Source organism: Oryzias latipes, chromosome 20 (assembly GCF_053564925.1).
Source record: "Oryzias latipes strain Hd-rR chromosome 20, Olatipes_Hd-rR_3.1".
Classification (NCBI taxonomy): domain Eukaryota; kingdom Metazoa; phylum Chordata; class Actinopteri; order Beloniformes; family Adrianichthyidae; genus Oryzias; species Oryzias latipes.
The window spans coordinates 20,407,041-20,432,871 of NC_136256.1; the positions used below are offsets into that span (position 1 = coordinate 20,407,041).

The 25,831-nt window shown below is 39.9% G+C and overlaps 3 protein-coding genes and 3 non-coding genes across 10 annotated transcripts; 5 read left to right on the top strand and 1 right to left on the bottom strand.

Moving 5' to 3' along the window:
- Positions 1-1,841: 1,841 nt before the first annotated feature.
- Positions 1,842-21,668, bottom strand: rdh10a (retinol dehydrogenase 10a). Of its 4 annotated transcripts, none has more exons than XM_020712649.3 (7): positions 21,532-21,668; positions 13,286-13,661; positions 12,850-13,085; positions 5,708-5,806; positions 3,997-4,142; positions 3,313-3,444; positions 1,842-3,205 (listed from the first exon to the last, which is right to left on the bottom strand). In XM_020712649.3, exons 2-7 carry the CDS (start codon positions 13,569-13,571, stop codon positions 3,082-3,084), a joined length of 1,023 nt encoding a protein of 340 aa, XP_020568308.1. In that variant the 5' UTR covers positions 13,572-13,661; positions 21,532-21,668; the 3' UTR covers positions 1,842-3,081. The 4 variants fall into 4 exon arrangements, with proteins under 4 accessions (XP_020568308.1, XP_020568310.1, XP_078794807.1 ...); XM_020712651.3 differs by having other exon boundaries at positions 13,286-13,529; positions 21,532-21,667; XM_078938681.1 differs by lacking the exon at positions 21,532-21,668 and having other exon boundaries at positions 13,286-13,838.
- rpl7 (ribosomal protein L7) lies at positions 15,296-21,007 on the top strand (the record flags this gene model as incomplete). Its single annotated transcript, NM_001104870.1, is given in 7 exon segments — positions 15,296-15,328; positions 15,812-15,911; positions 16,015-16,181; positions 16,717-16,854; positions 19,257-19,366; positions 20,355-20,570; positions 20,966-21,007. Coding segments are annotated over 6 exon segments (738 nt in total). The 3' UTR covers positions 20,564-20,570; positions 20,966-21,007.
- LOC111946701 (small nucleolar SNORD12/SNORD106) lies at positions 16,973-17,063 on the top strand. The gene has a single exon (XR_002872430.1). It is a non-coding gene; the product is annotated as a small nucleolar SNORD12/SNORD106 (small nucleolar RNA).
- On the top strand, positions 20,062-20,153 carry LOC111946702 (small nucleolar SNORD12/SNORD106). Its single transcript, XR_002872431.1, has one exon. It is a non-coding gene; the product is annotated as a small nucleolar SNORD12/SNORD106 (small nucleolar RNA).
- LOC111946700 (small nucleolar SNORD12/SNORD106) lies at positions 20,606-20,695 on the top strand. The gene has a single exon (XR_002872429.1). It is a non-coding gene; the product is annotated as a small nucleolar SNORD12/SNORD106 (small nucleolar RNA).
- On the top strand, positions 21,385-24,468 carry c20h8orf89 (chromosome 20 C8orf89 homolog). 2 transcript variants are annotated; one of them, XM_011488875.4, is made up of 6 exons: positions 21,385-21,662; positions 23,029-23,114; positions 23,318-23,456; positions 23,527-23,634; positions 23,728-23,780; positions 23,875-24,468. In XM_011488875.4, the coding sequence occupies exons 1-6, from the start codon at positions 21,520-21,522 to the stop codon at positions 24,006-24,008; spliced, it is 663 nt and encodes a 220-aa protein (XP_011487177.1). In that variant the 5' UTR covers positions 21,385-21,519; the 3' UTR covers positions 24,009-24,468. The 2 variants fall into 2 exon arrangements, with proteins under 2 accessions (XP_011487177.1, XP_011487178.1); XM_011488876.4 differs by having other exon boundaries at positions 23,581-23,634; positions 23,875-24,252.
- The last annotated feature ends 1,363 nt before the right edge of the window (positions 24,469-25,831 follow it).

Below are 25,831 nucleotides of genomic sequence, written 5' to 3' on the forward strand. Positions count from 1 at the left end.
TTGTAAGAATCATTAAGAGATTACATAAAATCACAGGTTAAAACTTTTAAAATAAACTGAGGTAGAGGTAAAATAAACCCTAAACATTTTAAGGTCCACTCTTATAATCTCTTGATCTACTGTAAAAGCCTTCTCAGTGATCTTTTAATTATGATTATGCTGTTTTTAGCCAGAGCAGCAGTAGTTTGTTAGAAATTTGCCTCTGAGTTTTGGCTGGGATTGTAGTCGAGGAGCAACCCCGCTCCCCTTCCCGCTACCCATAACCTAACAGTCTGTTTGCACACTGTCCTGCTAGCTCACAGCCTCGCAGCAACGAAAATGGCAAACAATATCGGAGCTATGCTTTTGAGTCAGATGCCAGCTAGGATGAGGAAAACAGGCGCACATGGATCAATTTGTCTACAAGTGGATGCATCAGAATGGAGCGATGGAGTTTTTTTCCAACGGTAAGCTTTTGAATGCTCCTAAGTCACAATGATTTGATTAAGAAAATACTCAGAAATGCAATTTTGAGCTTATTTTTTATGTGATTTTATCCAAAATTGGCACAGAACATGTTAAAAAGGAGTGAGTCTTTAAAGGCCCTCTATAAAGGTATTTTTTATTTCATTTATTGGTGCTCACTAAAATTGTAAAATTAGAAGAGGGCTGTTTTGTTGTTAGTTTCCAATAAATGTCTGGGCTCACAACTATGAATGTGATATCAGTCTATTTAGTTTGTTGTTGTTCACCCATAACTTTAAATAAAACCTTTACCATCCAAAGAAAGAAAACTCCTAAAATTAGAAACAGCAGAGATTTAGCTCTGTGCTCAGGGCTTGAGCCCCTGTTATGATGGATTGAGACAAAGTAAATAACTGTTCTGCTGGGGAAAAAGAATAATTTGGAAGCTCCATTTTGAAAATTGTGGAAATTACCTCCCTGAGGCCAAAGAAAAAACTATTCAGGTTAGCTAAAAATCAAAACTTCCATTTAAAAAAAATGGCTCGACTTAATAAGGGATATTAAATCAAGGAAAGGAAGTCTCCAAGCGTTTGAGATAAAACAAAAACCTTCATGAAGCACAAGTAAAAAGTTGATATTTAGAGGCTTTGCAGAAAATATTAGCCTTGGTGTGAGTTTTAATTAATTAGGGGTTAAATCTTGAAGCTTTGGAAAACAGAGAAAAGTGTTTTCTTTTTTTTGTCTAACATGATTATCTGAGAGAGAGCTCTGCACAAACAGCTCAGCAGCTTGAACATGTGAGTTCAGATCTGGCTCATGACATCTTTGCTGACTCCAATTAGAAAATTAGTTTTTCTTCTTGTTTTCCTCCCTGGAATTAAAAGGTCAGCTGTATAACAACAAGTCCTGTTAAAATGTTGAGAATGCCATTCTTCTACTCCCAGATGGCTCAGAACGACGTGCAGATGCATTGTCCACTTATCCACCCCCCCCCCCCCTTTTCTTCTTCGTAGGAATGGAATGCTGACGTGTGAATTTCTTTTAAAAAAAGGACTTTTCAATTTTTTCTTTAATGCCTACAAAAGGGACTTGCTTTGAGCCTCTCAGCTAACACCCATATCTAAAGGCTGTCTGACTCACTGTGTGGCACAATATGGGAGGACAGTGACACCGATACTAGTCAAAAGAGTCGTCATATAAACAAAAGGGCTGGGTGGGTGTTATCTTAAACAGTGATATTCATCTCCAGTGTGGAAGATCCCCTTTTCCTGTCACTCAGTGATTCACAGCACAACCCAACCTGGGGTTTTGAGTATTTTCTGCTAAGTTTCATATCAGCTTTTACGTATGGTTGAACCTCTGGCTTGACATTGTAAAAGAATGACGCAGTAAAAAAGTAATAATCTAAATTATTTTATTAATTTAAGTTAGATAGAGACACTAAACATTGGAACCACACTTTCTCTGCTAGTGGGCAGATTTCAGAAAATAACCAAAAAGAGCAAAACGGCATGTTATAACATCCAACGAAAAGGGGGAAAAAAAATAAGAGGTAGAGAACTTAGGCACATCACTGAAGTGATGATGCCTAGTGGAATGTAATATTGTGTTGAAATGAAAGAAAACTGTTTAACAGAGGAAAACAAAGCACAAAAACGTCAAATGTGATGTTCACAACATTATAACGGATACATTTAAAATTGGACAAGAGGAACCATCAAGGAAAGGAGTACAAAAACATTTCCCTTGAGCAAACAGTGTCTGGACCGCGGTTTCATTCAAATTTTTTTTTTTTTTATTACTCTCTATTGTAACAGAAAAATTTACATTAGGACCACAATTCTTGGAAAACAGGCACAAAAGAGAAATATAAATACAGATCTACTGGATTTCTCCTCCAGCTATACATTCTGAATACACCACAAGCCAATTCAGTCTACAAAACCCAGCTCTCGTGTACTTTTTATTTAAGAAGTTGGCTAAAGTAAAAAAAAAAAAAGTCCAAAAACTCCTGTAAAAAGAAAGTCATCTGGTGTTGGATATGGAGTGCTTGCACCGTATTGAAATATGCTCAACAGTCCCAAAGCAATAAAACAAAACTGTAATATAGTAACATATTTATTTGTACTTCATGGCATTGGACTTATTGAGCCACTGCGCTAGAAACATTGGCTGTTGTGTTGAAATGAAAATAAATCAGAGGACGCTAGCAGTGTAGAAAAAAAAAACATTCAAATTTACATTAGCAAAAAAAAAAAAAAAATTTAGAAATTACAGTGCATGTCTACAAAAATAAAAGTGGAAGATTACTGTTTGTACAGTAACATACTGTATATTTCCACAATGACTACATTACGTAAATAGTTAATTACTGGATACCTTTTTTTAAGATTTCAAAAACTAATGATAATATATAGATGATGTTTTTTTTTAAACAAACAAAAAAAAAGTCAAATATATCTTTTGTGTAGTACACAGCTTTCTTTGTTCCAGAGGAACAATATGGTAAACCTTTGCATCAGCTCAATGCAAGTGCACCAGTCTAGATTCAGTCTTTTCATCTTCCCCATTTTCATCCTCAGTGGTTGTTTCCTTGTGTCGGCAGCTTTAAATGCCCTTGTTTGCTAATGGTGCCTCTTAGATTCCATTCTTTGCCTCATTGTTGTTCATCGCCTCCTTTCTCTGAGCTAGGAAAGGGTACATGCACTTGTCGGCACCCAGGAACCGATACATGCACACGATGGCATCAAAGGGCAGAATGCTGCAGAAATGGGGGCACAGATTGGTTATGCAGTCTCGGTTTATCTGTTAACAAGCATTTGAAAAAAGGAAGTTGTGCGTGGAAGAGTGGTGTCAGAAGGTGCTCACCTTTTCATGAAGTTAACCATGTACACAATGCGAGGAGTACAGACCATCGGCTGGTCTGTCAGGATGGCCCTCATGGCTTGTTTCACACAGAACTCTGGCTTCAGAGGAGGCAGAAAAGGCTCAATCTCCTTCCTGAACAAGATAAATATTTAATTAGGGCCAAAAATACAAGATAATGTCATTACATTTGATGAGAAAATCCAGTTACGACTAAAGTCATTCTGTAACTGGAAGGTAAAAGCCTTTTTGTGCAGCTTTTTAATAAAAGAGGCTATACCGGTGACAAAGAGCAGTGTGCAGCAACACTGATTACTCCTAAATGTAAAAGTTAGAGGGGGGGGCAATAAAGCCACCTGCAGACTGTAACCATCAAACAAAGTGAGGACTATTACAAGAGCAGCTTTCAGTGGGGAGGGGGGGGGTGTCAGCCAGGTGCACCTGTTGGAAGTTTTCCCCTGGGAAAGAAAAGTGGCCCTCTTTGTTCAGGCAGAGTGTTGACTTATGGAATACAACTCACTTTATGGTAACAACAAACCATCAGCTGCTGCTTTGTACTTTAAATGGCGTTTTTGAAGTACCTCCATAATGCTAAGATTACAAGCACCAAACGCATCCCAGGTGGAAGAACTTGTCAGGAATAAGGAAAAGTGCTGGAACCGTTCCCTGGTTTGGGTGGAAACCTACCTTATCCTGCAACCTTTGAACAACTCTGTGTCCACCAGGTAAGGGCACACCAGAGTCATGCTGATGCCGTCCTTTTCAGAGACTTGAATCTCATGGCTCAGAGATTCATGGAAACCGATGGCACCAAACTTACTGGCGCAGTAATCCTGAAGGGAATAGAGGGAAAGAAAGGCTTGTAAAATCCCCTTGCCTGCACTCCAGGACCAGAAAACATCATCAAACATGCCCCTTAGGCTCTGAAGTTCCTCCTTTTGCCGTTAATGATACAGCTACAAAAGCCTGGGAGAGCCTAAACGCTGTTGCACAGTTTCATTAGCATTCTCCTCCGATGCATCAGGAGGCTGCTGCGTTAGGTGGGAAGGGTTTGATGTGGTTCAAGATGGAAGAAATCTTTCAAAAATAACCCAAGGAGGAAGGGGACTTTGGTAAAAAAAACAGATGCATGTTCATAACCCTGTGGAGAATAAAGAGACTCAGCACTACAAACAGGAAATATGATTTTTTTTTGGTTAATATAAATTATTCTGCATGCCTGAATCTCTTGCAAGGGATTTAGGAATTTATGAGATTTTTTTCTGTCTATGCTGGGCATCATTGTAAAAAACTAACAGGGCTGCTTATGCCTTTTCTAGACAAAATTTTAAAAACAGTGTTGTTTTCTAAAACAGTTTCTGAAGAACAGCAGTTGTTCATTGGAAATCCACCTCCCATCCCATAGCTGAGAGCTGTCCATTTACAGGCTTCCTGCGAGCTTACAGCCCCTCACACCCTCAGCCTAACATTACCACTGCAACAAAAAATGGCAAAAAATATTGAAGCTATCCAGGCGTACAGTTTTGAGCCGGATGGCAGCTCAGATGGAGAAAAAAAAAAGAATCTAGTCGTCTACTAATGGTTGCATCAGGACGTAGCTTTTGGCTTGCCGTAGTGGCTTCCATGTTACTTCTACAAGCTTTTTTCATGGCATTTTTTTGTCTGGCTGATACACAACAAAGAAGATTTGAATAAAGAAACACTCAGAAATTTAATTTTGAGCTAAATTTTCTTTATATATGCACTCCATCATTAAAAAAAAGAAAAGAAAAGAAAGCCACAGGAAGATGTTAAAAAACACCAAAAACACATTTGTCATCGGTGAGTGGGTCTTTAATGTATTCCAGAAAAGTAAAAGTGGCAGCAAGTAGAATAAAAAAGCGGATTGTCGTCCATGGTAACTGTTGCAAACAAAATGATGAAAAACTGTTTTTTAAAATGCAAAATTGGGGGGGGGTTACCCTTTAGATTATTTTTTGTGATTATGGAAATGTATATCCTTTCTAAACCAAAATGTTTTATTGTGGCTTAAGATAAAGATTTAAAAGTTCCAACCAACTGAAATAGCTGCAAAGCGATTTCTGAGTCGGGACCAAGTTTTTCACAAAGTAGTGATGAAGATGTCTCTGTCCCTGGGGAGCTGTCAGTTCATTTTGGCCCTGGGGCCAGCGCCCAACAGGAGCCCCACACTCCCGCTGCTGCTGATAGAGAAAACTATACCAGACTCCCAATGCTCATCTGTGTTCTTTAATTTAACAGGCGGAGGGACAACTAGAGAAAGGGGGCCTGGCCTCCCTGGTCTCAGTGTGCTAGCTGGCATGGCGACGGCTGTGGAGGGAAGCACTAGTTTTGGATGGTGGGAACGATGGGATATGCATGTGTTGTGTACGATACCAACCTCCACTCCAGCTGTGCTGAATAAACCGAGGGAGCTGGCAACAGTTACAATGTGACCATGATTCAGCTCCAACATTTTGGGGAGAAACGCCTTGGTGGTCTGGAGGAAAGACAGAAGGGCAAGGGGGAGAGGGGGGAGAAAAATATGGGGAAGGAAGGTTAGTTCACTTATGCAGTTTGTATGTGCCAAAGGTCTTTGATCCTTTCTGCCTTCCTCTTAGTAACTCCATGGTGATGCCGGAGAAAAGTGTTTGAATGGAAATTTAACAGGCATGGGGTGGATAAAACGTTAAGAAACAGCATTTCTAAATTAAACATTTTTGTTCAGAGAGTATGCCATTTTCTTATAACTGAAAACTAAAACCTAGAACAGAAGAAAGAACATTAAAATTGATGGATAAAATGTTAAAGTTTGGAATCAAAGCATATGGGTGATGCTGCATAAAAAAAAATCTGTTTCCCACACTGATCTGGTGCCTGTCTTTGAGGCTCCCACTAAAGAGTTGGTGACAACACCAATCACAGGTCTCCACTCACTCACCATCTCCAACAATACAATTAAGCCTCTCATCTACCTTACAGCTTTGCACAAAGCTCAAGCTACAGTCACTGGAACAATCTGAGATGATCCTTGATGAAAGAGTGTAACCTCTATGCCACGCAAGAACCAATGAGAATTGGGGGATACAAGATGTACAACTCAGAAATAAGAGTTTTAATTGTTTCTTTCATGGATACTTTCCCAGCTTTGTCACTTAGGTGACTCTAGAGCCACCCAGCTTGAGCCAGTGCTATTGAGTACAATGACAGAAACTGACCGAATGCTCTTTCACTCTACATTTAGCAATGGACCCACTTTGTTGTTATCCAAGCAGACAATCTTACTGCCTTTGTAAAGAATAGATTTCTGCCACACGTTCAGGGGCAAACAGGCATAAAACTGAAAAAAAATGTCTCCCATTACTGGTTGTTCCAAAATAACCCTTTCCAAAAATCTTGAGGATATAGTTTTGGCTACTCAAAAATGATCCATTTGGAGGGTTTATTCCCTTGTGTCCATCCCTTGATCAAATGAAATAAAGGCAACAGTTTTATTAGTTGGTGAAGTTTGTACGCTTGGCCCAAGAAATTATCTTTCATAAACACTCAGAGAATGAGAGCAGAGCCAGCAAGAGCATGGTACCAGGTAGTACAGCCATAAAAACTTGTAGGGGAGGAAATGCCTCAATAAAACTGCATCCAAAGATTAACTGTGTTGGACTTACTGACTTAGAGCAATTATCTTTTAAGACTTGTCTTCTGTTTACAGATGCCTTTCCTTGTTTAGTGAGGCAAATAAAACTGAAAAGAATAAATCAGCCCAGGCAGAGAGAGGCTGGTGTCAGAAATAGTGACTTCATCATTTTGGAGTTTATTCTACAGCCAGGTAAAACAGATCTGACTTGGCAACAAACATCTGCACTTTTCCTGGACATACATTTTCAGGTTTCTGCTGTATTCAACTCGGCAATCGATGGGGCCCAAAGAAGGGAAAAAGTGAGATAACATGAAGCCTGGACAAATGCTGAGAATGATTTTTCAAGACACAAAGTGGATGATGGAGGGGGAAATGCGTGCAAATGAAGAATTACCTTAAGGTATGCCCGCCCCACTCCCACAGAAACTTTTAGACAGCAGGAAATGAGTGACTTATCTGGCACGATGCTTTCAAATTACAGCCAGCATTCAGATTCAGCTGGACAGTTTTGCAGTTTGCAGAACTGATAAAGGAAAGTTCGTTACCTTGGAACGAGTTTTGACCTGAGCGTGACCAACCGTCCCATCCCTCTCCCGCCCTGCCATGATGTCCTGCTTCTCATGGTAGCTCTGGCATGTGGGTATGACCCCTACTGACCTCTTCAACACAAAATGTGTGAAGGCAACCAGGGACTCGTGTCTTGCATCAGAGCCGCCGTAATTGGGTCTCAACGCTCCCTTGTTCCGCTAAATTACCCGCTGACACAGCCCAGCCTCCTTGGCCCAAGAGGGGTTTGCCCTGCCTACTGCACCCCCTAATTGGTGTATGCCCCCAAAAGCATTTAAGGCCCACAAAGCCTTTTGCAGCTGTGGTGTCAGGCTGCATTAGTGCTTGCGCCTGACCAACAGGAATATGAACAAAATATTGGCCTTTGCAGAGGACCAGATGGCCATTTAATTGGGCTGACTTCTCTCCGGATGAGAGAAAGAAAGAGATGAAGAGGAAACCGTCCGAGTGCGAAAGCTCAACTGATGCTGTTACAGATCATAGAACATGGGCGGGTCAAGTTAATTTTTGCAGTCTCTGTGGAGAACTGCTGCAGGCCGTCTCTGCTGGGGCGACCAGCCCAATGGGTCAGTCTTTACTAAAATGACCTCAGACTCAGCCCTGCAACTGTGTTCCTGAAAGCAGCTACACCAATGAAGGGAGAGAGTTCAATCTGCAACACAAACAAACAGCACCTTTTAACCAGAAACCTAGATATTTACAAGACTATAAATACATCATTAAAGTTTACGTTTGCTTGCCAATATATTTGTAAAATATTCCATTTGTCCTTTTTTCATATAACTAATGCTTCATTTCCACTAAGCGGTATGGTCCAGTCTGGTATTTTGAGCGTCTCCATTATAAAATGAAGCCATTACGCCAGACCGAACCATTTTTTGGGCCCCCATTGGTTGTCGGTCAACTTAAAAAAAAAAATTTTAAAAAAAGGAACTGACTGGTTAGGGCGGAGCTACTGTTGAAACCCACTGATTGGCTGAAGTTCATTTCGACAAATAAAGCGCCAAAAAAGCAGCTGTATTCCTCTTCGCCGCCTGCAATCTCTTAAACAACATTAAAAAGTTTTATACGTACAAAGTACCAAAAGCCAAGAGGAAAAGAAAATAGCTGCTGGATGACCTCCATTGTAGTTAGCTTCACCCGACATGCGCTGAGATGGTCCAAGTTTGAGTGGAAGCGCTCGCCTGAATTGCCTGTACCATGCTAAACCGGACCGTACCGCTCAGTGGAAACAAGGCTTAAATGTAACGTCTAATGAAAATAATGTAAAATGATACAGCAATACTAATGTAGTTTGTGGGTTTTCTTCAATTTTACCATCTTAACTTTTACTATTTATTATTTTAAAACATATATACATACACACACACACACACACACACACACACACACACACACACACACACACACACACACACACACACACACACACACACACACACACACACACACACACACACACACACACACACACACACACACACACACACACACACACACACACACACACACACACACACACACACACACACACACACACACACACACACACACACACACACACACACACACACACACACACACACACACACACACACACACACACACACACACACACACACACACACACACACACACACACACACACACACACACACACACACACACACACACACACACACCAAATAGTTAAGAAATAATTTTAAAAAAAGGTACATGTAAAAAAAAAAAAAAATGAGGTTTTTGTTTTGCCCTATTTTTCGTTTCTTTCACATATCTACTTTTTGTTGTTTTCATGGAAGCTGATCCCCAGTACTAATAGAGGTTCATATTAGACAGCTTTTAACTTTTGTGCACCAAAAGCGTGAACCAAACTTGTAATATTAATTAAAGTGCAGATCACTCTGGTATTTGTTTTAGATGCGACAGTGAAACAAACTAGAGATAAAAGCTAAGACTCATTTTTCAAAATACTGATTCTCATGCTCTAGTGGTGCCAAATTTAATTCAAAACAGTCTTAGGGACCGTTTTTAAAAAAAAAACATGAAAAACTCAAAAGTGATTAGCGTTCAATGAAAAATACTGTACAGGTGCGTTATACACCAGCTTTGTTCTGATCCATCACAGGTCTGTTCAACACAGCCATCCATATGTCATAATTAAGGTATAATTACCATCGTTAGGAAAGTGATTAATGTCGGAACGCCATTGCTTCCCAGATTGATGAAGGACTGAAATAATTGATGGGAACGATTATGTGCAGAGTTCTGCCTGGAATAAATCCACCTCTGGAGACGTGGACAGGTTTATGTAGAAAGGGTAAAAAAAAGGAGCAGTACAGGTGCATCAGGCCCAAGGAGGGGCCCTTAAAAACCAGTCAAGTAGGACCCTTCTGCCTGGCTGCTTCCTTTCTCTAGCTACAGCAGGAATTCGGCCTGCGGAACTTGGCTCCTGTCGCTTGGCATCTTGTCAAGCTGATCCACAGACAAGAAACCAATTGTCAGATAAAGTGGGTCAGCAGCAGTTACCATTACCCTCTTGCCTTGCCTGTGGTTGAGATAGAAACTATGTTGCTTCCTTTTTTCACTTCTCTGCTCTCCCTTCCCGCCATGTTAAGAGGTCATGTCTTCAAACGGGAAGTGGGGTTTCCACAAAGTTGGGGGGGGGGGGGGTAAACATCGATGGGACCAAGTGTTTGGTAACCGGTTCAAGATGCCTGTTGACTTTCAAATTTCACCAACACAAAGTCTAAATGGCAAAAGGATGCAGGTTGACTCAAGCGTGAGCCAAAAGCGTTACAAACGCCCAGCTGGAAGAATCAAAGCATCAGATAAATTCACTCTCCCCAAAGAAAAAAAAAAGAACAAAGAAAAAAAGAACTGAGTCATAGATTTTTGGTGAGGCACAGCCGGATGAACAGAGCTGGCCTGGGCGACTCGTGCAGCTGCATACTGCCTCCAAATCAGGTTGGGAGAAGTCTGAGGGGCCTGTGGGAGGAGGAGAGAAGATGTGTGGGGTCTGAGCTGGGCTGCTTTGGCAGACACTCGCACATAGACACACACAAACAATTACCATCCATGTGCTGCTCCGGATCCCTCCCAGCCAAACTCCCAAAGCTGTCCAGTAAAGGAAAACTTAAAAAAAAACAAAAGATAACTCTTGATCTGATTTAAGGTTCCTGGTCTTGTCAGAATGTAGAGACTGAAAAGTAGGAATTCTTTAAGGATAAGTGACATGGACATGTGAGCCAAGTATAAATGTAACCAGTCCCACTCCAATCATCCTTTGATCTACTTGAAAAGTGTTCCCAGTAGTCTTAATTATGATTATCCCATTTTTAGCGAAAACCAAAAAAAAAAAAATAAATAAAAAAAAACGGTTGTTTTCTGAAACACAGTTTCTGCAGAGCGGCAGGAGTTCACTGGAAATTTGCCTTGGAGTTGTGGGCAGGACTAGTTGTGCAAAGTAAGCCTTCCCCCATTTCCCGTCATCCATCTCTTTCCTCTGTTCCGCTAACTTACAGCGCCTCACCACTCCTAACCCAACATTACCAGAGCAACAAAAACGCTGAGCAATATCGGAGCTATCCAGCCAAACAGTTTTGAGCCAGATGGCAGCTTAAATATGGAAATAAATAAATAAAACATTAATGGATCTTTTTGTCTGCAAGTGGATGCATCAGATCGGAGCGGAGCAGGGAGCTTCTAGGGGCTACGTTACACCTACAAGCTTTTTCTAACAGCATTTTTTGTCCGCTTTTTATTCGCAACAATTTGAATAAAGAAATAAATTAGGGCGATTGTAAGCTTTGTCTTCTTTATGCATGTTCTCCATTTTGAGAAAAATGCCACAGGAACATGATAAAAAGCAAAAACTTTTATCTGAGTGGGTGTTTAATTACATAGGCTAAATGAAATAAATCCAATTATGTTTTCTCTTTTCCAGTTACCAAAACAATTTCTTTTTCGCCACTGATCCTTTAAAAAAAAAAAAAAAAAAAAAGTTAAATAGACTTAAGAAATAAAACTAAATGTTTATGCTTCACAATATAAATAAAACGCCACAAAAGAAAAACACTCAATTATCTTTTGAAATACCTGTTTAAAAAGGTAAATACAAAAGTGAAAGCCAGCATAGCACCTGCACACAAGATGTAAGCGTCCGGTAGAGAGGACAGCGCACAGGTCTCTGTTAGTCTAAGCTCTATTCATCTAGCTTGTGCCGTTAATGAACCACATCCTCCATTCTGGCTGTCGCCATTCATTAAATCTTTCTTTCATCTGCCCCCCATTCCGCCGCACCCCTAAAGAAACCACACTCTCCATAGAATGCTGAAAAGCACAAACACAGTCCTATATTAAGAATCCCGAATCTGCCAACCAACCGCTGGATCCCAGCCCCTAATTCTTGATAAAGGGCATGGAAATGGCCAACAGAGGAAGGTGCATTAAGGAGTTGGTACACAAACGCCCTGAAAACACAAGAGACTTTCATGCTCAATTACTGAGCTTAAACCCAATGTGGTTTCACTGCGTCACTGAGAATGCAACCCTCCAGTTTGAAGAAAAAAAAAACAAGCTGCAGCGGAAGCATTAAAACGAACAATATGTGCCGGTTTGATAGATACTTCCCATGTTATGACAAATAAGAAGTTTATGCTCAATTCAAAGCGGCAGCTCTTTTGACTGAAGCTGAAAGAAAATCCCTTTAGTCCCAAGAACAGCAAATATTAGATTCAATCCCATTTCCTCCAGTCTAGAAAAAGTAGTCCTTCAAAAATACACTGCAATTGTGAATCAGAGAGGCTCTTCTTCCTGAATTTCTAATAGCTCTGGGACGCAGTTTTCATCTTCCCACATCTTCCCGACATGCACCTTCAGTGCAGCGCATTCCTTTCAAGTAAACATCTTTTCAGGCCTGAGGAAGGAAGCCAGACACATTTTATGATAATAAATCTGATACACATCAAATCTCCACCTGCCAGCAAAATGTGCTGAGCTGATCTGAAGCAGACCCAGCCCCACATGCAGACGCCTCACTTTCCTCACACATGGCAGGCTTGTGCTGATCTGCCACAGCAAAAGAGACAGAAATGGAAGAAGCACCGACATACCTCGGAGATCATCACTGACTAGGGCTGCCAAGGGGAGATCTGTAGAAGCAGAACAAACGGCTTTCCTTTGGCAGGAAGAAGCCAGGTGGAGGTCTGAACAAGCAGGATGGCCATGTATGGTCAAACCTTCTCATTCCTTCAAAGCTTCATGGGGGCGTGAGATTCTCCATCATGTGTGCTGCGATCCCAGCTTCCCAACTAACCGAGGAAGAGCATCCGACTTACCCAGAAGTGTGCGTGACAGTTGACCACCATGGTGCGTTCGATCAGCTCGTCTGGGCACTCCAGAAGGTGGTGGCCTGAGACCACACCGGCGTTGTTGATCAGTATGTCCACTTCTCCCACCTCTCGACGCACCTGCTCCGCCGTGGAGTACACGTTCTCCCGCTTTCCCACATCACACACATAAGTGTGGACGTGGGGCTGGAAAGTGGGCACTTCCTCTACCCCTCCAACAGCTTCTATGGAAAACAGCAAGAAGGACCAGGGAAAGTTCATGTCAGTGAATTATTTAACAAATTGGTGCATTTCCTCCTAAAGTGAGTCACTTTTCAACACGTTGCTTTTGGAGAACATATTTAGAAACACACTTGAGCATTCCAAAATGATATTTGATAGAATTTCCCTAATTGATTGTTAAAAATCAGAAAAGATGGATTACCTGCTTTTAGAGGAGGAGCGTCTAATTCCTTGTAAATCTGCCGCACCATCTCCGCCGTTTCCTCGTTGCTTTGGCTGTTGATGTCCCAGAGCACCAGCGTCGCTCCTCTCCGGGCGAACTCCTTGGCAAACAACCGGCCGAGGCCGCTTCCGGCCCCTGTGATCACGCACACCTGTCCCGCCACGCTCTTCTCTTTGCGTGGCACGACCCACTTCGCGCCGGCGGCGACAAAAGCCCACATCACCTTCAGAATGACCACGAAGAACTCCGCAATTATCATCATCATGATGTTGATTTCAAGGTGATTCAAAGACGCGCCCGGAGAGGAGGAGGTTCGCTTCTTCTTCCAACCTGTTTGCTTGCGGGAGATGAAGAACTTGGACCGCAGAACAGGAGGGTTTCAAAAAAAAAAAAAAAAAAAAAAGAATAGAAACAGGTGGTGGGAAAACACATGCAAGGAGCGGAATTCTGAGTGTTGGTCCGAGTCCAGTTGCGCGCAGCTGCAGCTACTATGAGGCGCGTCTTCCAGCTTCTCTGCTTCTCTTCCACTCATCTTAACCGCATTTCACTCCCTATTTATTCAGTCCACCCATCAGCGGTTGACCCAATAGGAATCAGACTCAGTCGCCTGTCAGAATGAGATGCCAGGTCTGTAACTGCGAGGGGATGGAGGCGCAAAATAGATCTACGCCTCCCTTCCATTGATAAAGCCGCGTCTTCCTTTGCTGACACTCAAATGGATTAATCATGAGTAGAAACACCACGAAGAAAGTCTGAAAAATTATTTTACATATTTATCATTACATTTGGTTATAAAAGAAAATGATTTTTGGGTCATCCTCTCCCACCTTTTAAAGAACCTGCGTATTGTATTTTAATTGTGTGCACTTGTGTGCTATTATTTTAAGCATATAATCAATCATGAAAGTGGAAAGTTGCAGAATAGACTTTATTTTTAATCACCCCGTATAATTTACATTATTTAACTGTTGTGTAACTATAACGTCTGGTCATGTGGGCACGCCTGACGCATTCAGGGAATGGATCATTGTTTGCCTGAAATCAAACAAAGGCTCAATAAATAGTTTGGAATAAAACATAATGATAATTAGGTTCTATATTAAACTTACAAAACGAAATAAAAACGCTATTTTAAATGTATATTTACCGGTAGTCAAATCCTATAACCCGCTTATTGCGTTTAAAAAGAATCTGTAAAAATGGTAATTTAAGATGTGAATTGAAAAAAAAGCATAGTGCAAATCTGAGATCACATTTTTTTCCCGTTTATAAACCTCACCGAGTCTATGTTCCTCAGCGTTTACCAAACCTTTATTCTGTTGGTGGCATTTGGGCAATGACTCAGACTGGTCAGCAAGCAATAGATTGGTCCCTGCCTACAAAGTGATGATTTTGCGCTCTCCTGTGGTGAAACGAGGTACATTACACCGAATTAAATAATAAATAACAAACGTAAAGAAATATAAAAAAAAATCAAATAAAAAGAAGCATTTAATAATGTACTTAATAATAACATTTTACGAGTATTTTATATTGAAAATTACATTTAATTTAGCAGTTATAGAAGATAAGGACCACACAGGTTTACTTTTATAGTGTAAAATATTTTCAAGTGAGTGTTAAGTTTACTTTAACATCGTTCTTTGTTTTAAGTGACGTTGTCTTTTCCATTGTACCAAAAATATAAATTATAATAATTATTCTAAAAAGCTAATTTATCTGACTTCTATTGTGCTTTAAGTTTCGCGTTTATGAAAGAAATTGAATGAGATAAAAAAATGGGGATCTGTTTTATGCCATTTACATGTAATCCTTTTACAACAAAACGTTAAAAGTAACTTTATATTTACATGTTACTATGTAGGTAACTTTAGTTTTAAATTTGTTGTTTCGCATCAACAGTTTGGCGAGATTTTCATTCAGGCAGTTAGTAAGACAACCGGTGAAGGTCCTAGAGCCTAAAACTCACACATGCGCAATAGAAAAATTCTCTTTCTCGGTGGTCGCAATGGCGGACGCAGAGTGAGTGTTTTACTCTGTTTTAAAATCGTAACCAATCCAACCGGAAACATCATTACGTTTGCATTTTTCAGTCACTGTTTATATGTTCTAGATTGTATACCCCGTAAAAAGAACAATATTGATAAAAAATAGCTTTTCTTTCCTAATTAATTTGTCTTTATTACGGCAGTCCGTTTAGCACGAAACAACATGGCTGTCTGCCTTTGTGTGCTTTGGAAATTAACTTTTCTGTACTTAATATTAGCACAGAGAATGGTAAAACCCGCATGAATGTGTGGTTTGTAGAATAATACCCCAAACTGGTTGAAGAAGGGACTTTCTTCTACTTTTACCATATCAGTTTTTAGATGCCGGCAAATGCTAACAAGCTAGAAAACCAGTTATGAGCAGCAACGATAATTTTCTGGGCATTGAAATAGAGCTTGGACCATTAAGATCATTCTCGGTTTTAATAGTTAATGTATTGTGAATTTGTTTTCACAGAAAAAAAGTTCCGGCGGTCCCTGAGAGCCTTTTGAAAAGGCGAAAGGCCTATGCAGCAATGAAGGCCATGCGTGTCAAGAAGTTGCTGGCTGAGAAAAAGGTAAACTCTACAACCTTATGCTTATTTCTTCCCTTCTTTTTTTGTAATGCTCGCCGGTTTTGATACGGAAGTCTTAATTCGTCCTTTGTTGTTTTGCCGTCAGGCCCGTAAGGTGACCAGGAAACTCATATACAAGAGGGCTGAGAAGTACCACAAGGAGTACAGGCAGATGGAGAGGCGTGAGATCCGCCTGGCTCGTATGGCTCGCAAAGTCGGGAACTACTATGTGCCAGCTGAACCCAAACTGGCCTTTGTCATCAGGATCCGAGGGTGAGTTTGTGGAGATAAAGGACCTGATATAAATTGGATTTACATGGATTGCTACCACAAACATAGTTGGTACTAACACCTTTTTTGCACCAACTGGGTTTTTTTAATTAATTGATGCAAAGACATTTTTACTTAATAGATTTCAATCTTTGTGACTAACCCACAGCTAGAGAAATGAACTTAAACTAAAGAATATCACAACCAAAAAAAATTTTTTTTTAAAGTAGCCTTTCTCTTGAACTAGAAGTTTTTGTCAGAATATTGTTTGGGTTAGATTTGACTCAAAACATTACTTGATAGTGCAACCTGTAAAATTAAAAATGAGTGAGTAGCAGTCCATGTTTAAATCCATTTCTAAGCGGATTTAAGTGGTTAATGATGTACACTCTTTCCCCGACTTATCGACTATGGTGATACAAATAAGAAATCTAAGCCAATGACATACTGAAACTACTCTGAATACTAAATGGTTAATACTTTTAGTTTAATTTTGAGTATTAATCTGTTTTATTTTTGTCACATTCATCCACCACAGTATCAACGGAGTCAGCCCCAAGGTCCGCAAAGTTCTGCAGCTTCTCCGTCTGCGCCAGATCTTCAACGGTGTATTTGTCAAGCTGAACAAGGCTTCAATCAACATGCTGAGGATTGCTGAGCCTTACATTGCTTGGGGGTAAGTTTATTTGTAGTTCTAATAAAAGAACAAAGTTGGCCAAAATGTGTTTGGTTTCATCCAGAAAAATGAAGCAAATTGTTTGAGTATTGCTTCAAGTTAAAAGTTAGTGGTCTGGAATGTGGTTGGTGATGCCAAACTTTTTTCCCCATCATATCGACTATGATGTAACTCCAAGAACTAAGCCAGTTTATGTCTGAAACTACATTCCATGGCTTCAATATTTTTAATTTTATATGGTTAATTTTTGAGTAAATTACGCTTACTATAGTTATTGTAACTCAATTGCAATCAAGTACTAGCAGCTGATTTTCTAACATGGGTGATTGTAAAGTTCTTTTTGTTCTGGTCTTTGTTGCTGAAGACCTTGGCTTTTAACCAAACACTCGAGTTATCATAGAGTAGCTGTGATTTTTTTTTTTTTTTTTCAACAGTAGTTATCTCATGAAATATCCTTTGGGTGATTGGCTCTAGAGCAGGGGTCGGGAACCTTTTTTGCCAGAGAGAGCCATAAACGCCACATATTTTTAAATGTAATTTCGAAAGAGCCATACATTAATGTAGCGTCTCTTTCCCACACTGAGGCACGGAGACTTAACCTCTTTTAAGGTTCTTTATTCTGGTTACTGCAGACCGCAACAAACGCCGTACAATTAATTCAGCAACTCCTGAATCTCTCCCGCCGAGACGAGAGCGCTTCTCCCAACTTTATATTCCCCTGCTCCCGCTCCAGCCCTCCCATTTCCCTTATTCGGCCCATTGCTGAACCCCATTGGTCCAAATTACCTAACAGGCTGAGCGACAGAACTGAGAGCCAATGCTTGATGCGTTTAATGAACTCCAGAACTTATAACGCCGCCCAACAGCCATCCAACTCAGTCCGCGACAATATATTTAAAACTAAATATACAAGTGAATGTGTGCATTTGATGTAATTTCAACATTTTTAAAGTACAATAAGTCTGTGGATTCTTTTTAATAACATCGTTATGCTGTTGCTAATAAATGATGAGTATTTCTCGTGGTAGTTTAGCTGATTGTCTAGTCTGGTCGATACGTGGTGAGTTTCTGCTTCACGCAGGCGTTGAGACTTTAAACGTGATCTTAGGTTAGTATGAATGTTCTTTAGATGTGAGAAAGACGCTCACATGCAGACGGGGAGCCAAACACACACTCACACGCCGCAGTGAGTGACGGGCAGCGGGTTTTACAATCCCTGCGCGATTCACCTGCTGCCGGTCCCCACAACCCCTCAGCCCCACCCTCTGCTTTTTTCTTCACACCTCCCGTCCCCGCAACTGCGTGCTGTTTCTCAGAGACGGGAGCGCGCAGTTTTGGGCACGGCAATTCAGGTTTCCGGGTGGTACAAACTCTGTGAAATAATAGTAAAGTGATAATGCTGGCGCAGATTTTTTTCTCCAAGCACCGCTACTACTGCACGTCTCTGGCATCGCATCGCGCCCGAGAAGGACTGGTCTAATGAATAAAAAAGTATAATTAAAGATTTGTCTGCGAGCCACATGTGACCATCAAAAGAGCCATATATGGCTCGCGAGCCATAGGTTCCCGACCCCTGCTCCAGAGGCTTCAGAACAGAGATCTGGAGTTTAGAGGGTTTTAGTTTAGCTTTGGGCGATTAATTTGGATAAATCAATTTCCATTTATCTATAATTTAAAAAATAAATGGTTAAAAGAAACTGATTTACTTTGCTTTGTATCTTCATGCAGAACGCTTCTGTTATTTCACTGATGGTTGTATTAAGAGTTGTTTCATCAACTCTGAAAAGTTTTACATTTTTGGTAGTTTATTCCTTCCAAAGAAAAATATTTTAGGAATAAAATTGAATTCAAGGTGTTGTTAAATGTAATTATCATGCTTATGTCAAGTTGACCATTCAAAGTTCTTTTCTACTTGTTGCGTTTATCCATTAAACCATTTTTACTAAAGGCTCACTGTTTAAAAGTTTCAGGCAGATCAGGGTTAAATGTTCGGCTCAAGGCTGTCAACAGTAGACATAAAACCTGAGCTTATAGCTCATCATAGGCATGAAAAGTGATTCCTGAGTTTGAAGTTCAATTAAATTAGAAGAAAGATTCCCTGAAATATTTATAGGTTAATATAGGACAACATAGATTTTTACAGTGAGTCCTATATCAGTTCCATGTAACTCATCTTAAATGGTAATGCAGAGTAAAACATTCAGGGCCAGAAAAGGCAGAACGTCATAAATTTGTTGGTGGATTTTTAAGGGAAAACATATTTTAGTCATGTTAGCCAGGTGTGGTTTGACAAGTTATTTTTTGATGTTATAAACTAAGTCCTTCATTGAAGGCTTTAAAAAAAAGTTTGAATGTTTTAACTTTATGATGATTTTACATTGAATCAATCTGGATTTTCTCAGATACCCCAACTTGAAGTCTGTGCGAGAGCTCATCTACAAACGTGGCTACGGCAGGATGAGGAAGCAGCGCATCGCCCTCACAGACAATGCTTTGGTGGAGAAAGCTCTTGGTATTCACCATCTTTCTTTTTATTTTTTAATTATTTGTTTCTTTTTATTTTTTAATTATTTGTTGAACTCTTTGTTTGCTTGGTATTCTGTTAATTTGATTCTAGTTTCTTTGTTTAAAAGGCCTATTCCATGCCAAATCAATTTATTTGAGCTTCACAAAAAGAACCCCAAAGTGGTATTTTGAACCGTTCCTCTAAAAACCTGTACACTGACCATCAGCCCCTCCCAACCCACAAAAGCAAGCGGATTCTCAAATTGTGACAGACAGTAAGAACAGCCCCTTCCAGGAAGAGTCTGCACCACCAGCACTGCCCCCAGGCTAACAAACATACACCCGCTTTCTCCATGGAGCTAGCAGTGATCGGCTAAAACGCTTTCATCCATCTTTGCAGAAGTTCGGATGATTTTTGTGGGCGAAAGGTTAATGTCATGAAATAGGGCGGCGCCCACACAGAAAACAGGTGCCTCTGAGATCGAGTGGTCTTACTTCCGGGTTGGAAAATGAACTGTTAAAATAACTAATTTCCTTTAAAAAAAGGCTCTTTTGTTTGCCAAAGGTAACATAATATATATGTATATTGTTTTCTATATAAGGCTCAAGAAAAGCATGGTATAGGCCCTTAAAAAAGAAAAAAAGCATCCATTTCAACTCATTTCTAAATTTATAGATTTTTCTTATGAGTAACTGGCTATAAATGTGGTTAATGATGCACACTTTTTTCCCCGTCTTATCGACCATGGTGAGAAAAAAAACTAAACTTTGCCAGTTGTGTCTGAAACTACATGCCAGTCTAAAACAATTTACCATATTTTAATAATGAACACAGTTTTAGAACACTTGAATCTGAAATTTTAGAATCAAAGTTGAGTTATTCCTGTGCGCTGATCAGGCTGTCACAGAATGCTGCTGTGAAACAAAGCATTTCTGAGTAAGTTCTTAGCACCCAAAAATGTCTTGCTCATAATAAATATTCCTTTGATCGAAAGGCAAATATGGCATCATCTGTGTTGAGGACCTCATCCATGAAATCTACACTGTTGGAAAGAACTTCAAGCCTGCCAACAACTTCCTGTGGCCCTTCAAACTGTCGTCACCTCGTGGAGGAATGAACAAGAAGACCACACACTTTGTGGAGGGAGGCGACGCCGGCAACAGGGAGGACCAGATCAACAGAATGATCCGAAGGATGAACTAAACTTAAGGTGAGTGAGTTATGAAAGGGGAAAAAAACGGTAGAGATGTGGTTAGTGATGCATACGCTTTTTTCCCCGTCTTATCGACCATGGTGAAAAGCTGCTGATAAGCCAGTTATGTCTGAAACCACATCTCACTGCAGAAGCTGAAGTTGTTTTAATGGGAATGTGTGTTCTTACCTTAGAGCTGGGAAGTGGGTGCCTGATTCAGATTAAAATACGAGTAAAACGAAAGTAGATTTCACATTGAGGGGTTAAAAGGCACCTTTTTAAGTGTGTAAATCTTCAATGATGTTATGACATTAGTTTGGTTTTAAGAGAAAAAATACACCATCAGCCAATGAAAAACTGTTTAGAATCTGTAAAATGTAAGTGTATTTACCCGATTGTTTTCTGTTTTACAGGTTTGCAACGGACTTAAAATGTACAATAAAAAAACCTTTGGAAGAAAAACATTGTCTTTTCCTTTTTGTACACACTTTTCAGAATAAAAGCTTCCTTTATACCTGCATTATTTATAAGAATCAAACCTACTGCAGATAAAGAGATCAGATTATATATATTGATGATCAACATGGTCACTTTTCCGGTGTAAACAGATGTGACATGCTTTTTTTTTTTTTGCTCTGGTTTTATTTTGAAGCAGAACTGCTGAAACCCAGTGTCTAAAGTGCCTCCTTCATTGTTTTACTGCAGCATGAGGGGTGTAAAATAACTAAGCCATGATTAAAAATGTATGTTTCACTCCTTAGGTGAGAAACTTAATCCAACTCTTGCAGGTAACCATCAAATCGGTTTCTATGACAACGCAGCGACAGTAGCGTTATTATCTTGGAGCTACGGCTTTAGCATTACAGCTTGGAGATAGCAAGCTAGCAGAGGACAGCTCTCCTTTTTGTTTTGTTGGGTGAGCATCGGCAACAAACGTAAGGGTCATGTTAGCACAGCAGCGCTAAAAATGATCACCTACCAGGTAAAAACGCCGATATCTCCACTGAATCTTTTAATCCTGAACGGAAGCGCGGAGGTGACGCGGCGCGGCCCTGATGCCGCGGAACGCCCGACGCCCCGCAGCATGTGGACGGGAGCGGGCCCACGGAGGTAACATCACACAAATCTAAGCTGCTGCGCGGATGTAGAAACACGAAATGTTTCCACAACACGCTTGTTTGATGTTAAAAACAAGTCTTAATATTACGACTTAGCATCGTTGAGTGACGGCTAGGAGTTTCTTTTATTTTTAATACTGTAACGTTTTTACAGTAATGTCAATATACTAAATCAGAACTACTTTTTTTCATTTATGTCCTGTAGACCACTGTAGCTTCAATCTTTTATTTTATTACTAAATAAAGCGTTCTCATCATCGACCATTTCCATTTCATTTGGAACAACAATGTATTTTAAAACATCCCCACACCTTTTCCTCAGGTCAACACTGCAGGATAACACTGAGGTGATGATTTATTTACGTTTTGTGCAATATTTCAGAAACCTTTTATTTCTGCCATCATTAAAACTTAAAATAACCTTCAAGGAAAAGCGACCATCTTATGAACAAATATACACCATTTCAATAGTCTATGGAGTGCATTTAATGAGTTTTCCTTACTTATCTTAATCATTACATGTTATTTTTTCACAACTTCTACTTTTTAAACTAAAATTTATTTCAAACAATGATTAAAATACAAATCTACATAAACTTATAGGTAATAGCAAGCCTCCTTAAACATCATTTCCTCTACATATAATTATAGTTATAATAAACAATCATAAAGGTTTTTATCTTCATCAATATACAATAATAAAATAACTGTGCTTCTAAAAATAATTTAAACTGCAATATTTTCACTTTTTTTTTAAACCTCAGGGTTATTCCAGATTTTTGTTGCACTCACACACAGACACAAATTCTCCCTATGGTTGGTCCGTACCCCTTTAATTTCCCTGTTCCTTTTTAGAATATGGGAATTCTCTCCCACTATAAATAATTTCTTAACCCTTGTGCTATCCTATGACCCCATCCTTACATTGTCGTGTTCTCCCTACCATGACAAAGGTGGATATAGGTGGAAAGATTTCATGTAATCCATGCACACCATTGAGGTTCACAAATCATTGAAGAAAAAAGGTTCAGAGCACTGTCTAGTGGGTCTAGATGACCCCACTCCCAATGTTAAAGTGCCCAGGATAGCACAAGGGTTACTTCTATTTGACTGTAAGTAGTTGTATCCTTTGTGTGATAGTAGTACAGCCTGATATTTTACCAGATCTTGTAGTTATAATCATTTTGACTGTAAAAAAATCATCTAGTTGAATAAGTCTTTTTTTTAGTAAAATTGATAAGTTCTGTGTACAACAAACTTAAGTTTAGAAATAGTGATACTAATCAGAACAAAAATGGACGTTTGCCATAAAAGCTGTTGTGCTGGTATTTGTTTCCATTTTTCTTTTATTTATACAGGACCCATAACTCAACTAAAGATGAAACCGTTCAGTCAGACAGAAGGAAGGACATCAACTCAAGGCCTTTTCTGTTTGATAAACCATGTAAGCAGTGATCATTTGTTCATTATCAGAGATTTAAGGAGACTTATCAAACTCACATTTGTCATTGCATGTAACGTGGTTGCCACTAGATGGCGACATCTCCATACACAATTAGCTCAAAACTGCATCTTATTTTACATTTGATGTGATTCCTGACAATGTAGATATGCAGAAAGACTCACAATTCTTACATTTTGCATTAGGTATGTACATGCACAAGGACACAGGTTTGATTCCTCCATTGCCAAGAAACCTCCATCTGCACAAACCTGCAACCCTGCATCCTTTAAACCTTTCCAAGCCAATGGCCAAAAGGCACGCAGGCCGACCTTTACCTCTGAGGTAATCAGTTCACATAGATGTGGCTACAACGTTTGAGCGTGTTCATCTGGTTGTTGTCTCTGTTCTTAAGTTGTCGTGGGCGATACGACGACAACACCCGTCCAGCTATTCTCCTTTCTTCCAGTTTCATACTGAACGGTCAGAATACCTTCTCAGGAGAAAACTGCAAATTTATGAGGTAATTTGGACTGTCTGAGCTTAATCTGTTCACAAAAGTCTACAGTTGTTCTTGTCAGGAGGTGTGGCACACTCACTGTGTTTTATTCTGCAGACCTAAGGTCAATTATCCAGTTTACAACCCCATGACAAAGTACAGTCAGAAAAGTGAGTCAGTTAAAAGGTTTGAAGTCAACTCCAGGAGGGAAATTGTACAGGATGCTGACACATTATTCACATCTTCTTGTTTTTTTCCCTCTAGGTCAGTCCTATCCAGACCCCCTGGTTGGAGCTCCCTGCGTTTTTCTCCAGCGGATAACCGAACTCTCCTCTCTAGAGGGAGAGACCCTGAGGCAAGAAAAGTCAAAGAAAAGGAAATCCAAAAAAACATCTTGACAATCACCTTCATCGGAGTCCCAACGCTCTAGAATAAAAACCTGTGAGTCTGTGCCAACAGCCGACAGAAGTGAAAGCTTCGGGGAGGCCTGCTCCTTTCAGTGGCTTCTGCTGATTGCGTGTTTGTCCTCACTGATAGTGATCGGCTGCTTAAGTTGGCTGGTTCTTACATTTTGGGGCTCCTGATGGTGCTTTAATGGCCTTTATGGTCATCATTTGCTCTGACAAAAGCAAATGATGCATGTCTTCCAGCATAAGGACATTTTTAATGGCTGTTATGGACTCTGCCATACTTAGTCTGTATGATTAGTTCACTGCAGACAATGTCTAACTCTGTTCTAGACCTTTAAAACATATTTCTTTTGTAAATATGTATTTACATTTTGCATAGTTTAGGGCGAAAAAAAGTTTTATTGTGCTTTGTTCGTTGTCTTCCCAAAAATAAAAGACAGTTGATATATTTTTTGGATTCTTCTGGAACACAACCTTATTGAGAAAACGGTGCACTAATGCAGATGCATGAGCCTTTAATAACCAGTGTTGGGATGAGACCGTCTGAATTTCACAATGCGGTCGTTTTTTGGAGGTTCACTCGTTTCGTTTCCTTCTCTGTTTTAGACAAAGACATCTCGTAACCCTTGTGCTATCCTAGGCACTTTAACGTTGGGAGTGGGGTCATCTAGACCCACTAGACAGTTCTCTAAACCTTTTTTCTTCAATGATTTGTTAACCTCACTAGTGTCCATGGATTACATGAAATTTTTCCACCTTTATCCACCTTTTTCATGGTAGGAAGAACACGTCAAAGTAAGGGTGGGGTCATCTAAGATAGCACAAGGGTTAAAGCTGCTGCCTTTGATTTCCATGCAGCCAAACACTTTTTAAAAAATCTTTCTAATGTGATTTTAATGTATTTGATCAAACAACCACCAAACCGCCGTAACTGAACATGTAGTGCAGCTGCACCTCTTTAATATAAAGGAAAAAAGCTTATGATTAATAGCTAAATTGTTAAATAGTATAAAACATTTTTTTCTTCTACATTTATTTTAATAGACTGACATATGTGCCTTACAGCATGTTTGCTGTAAATGGCAAAACATCCTTTTTTAGGTTTGACAATCATACATGTTCACTTATACATTTGCATGCACTTCCAGCTTCTTCTTTTTTTGTAAACCTGTTGATTTTGCTAAATTCTTTGAGCCAGTTTTGCTAATTTGTCATGAACTGCCAACAGTTTTTGTTCCACTTTCTTTTTTAACTCTTTTCCTTCATGGCTTTTGGTTGTTTGTTGTATGAAACAGTTGTAAATGTTCTGACAAATACCAGGCTATAAAAGTTTTTCCCTATACCATCATCCTATATCCTTGTATGATCTGGTCTGAGCACGCTCAGATAGTTGTCCTTGAAAACTAAGGACAGTCAGCACGGAGCAAAAACTTCTTTTAGGGATGTGAATTCGATAAAGGATACAGTCTTGGATCCTGTGGCAGCTGGAATCAGAAATAATTATAACTTTAATTTTAGGAAGTGTATGCTGGAAGTACTACCTGAATACAAATTAAATGTCAAGCGTCCGTCTCAGTTTGTGTTCCCCGGCCTTCTCCGGACAGTGAGGTGTGCATTTCAGAGACACACTGTGACCTGGAAACACAAAGCCGATCCCTTTTTTTTTGGAGCCGAGTGAAGGGGCTGTATTGAGACGAAGGCTGGCTCTTCCTCCTCTTGCTCGGCTTTAACGTCCCTTTCAAGTGTAGTGAAACAAAATGACCTGGAACAAATAGGCAACAATAAGGTCTTTAATTGGAGCGGATCTGGGC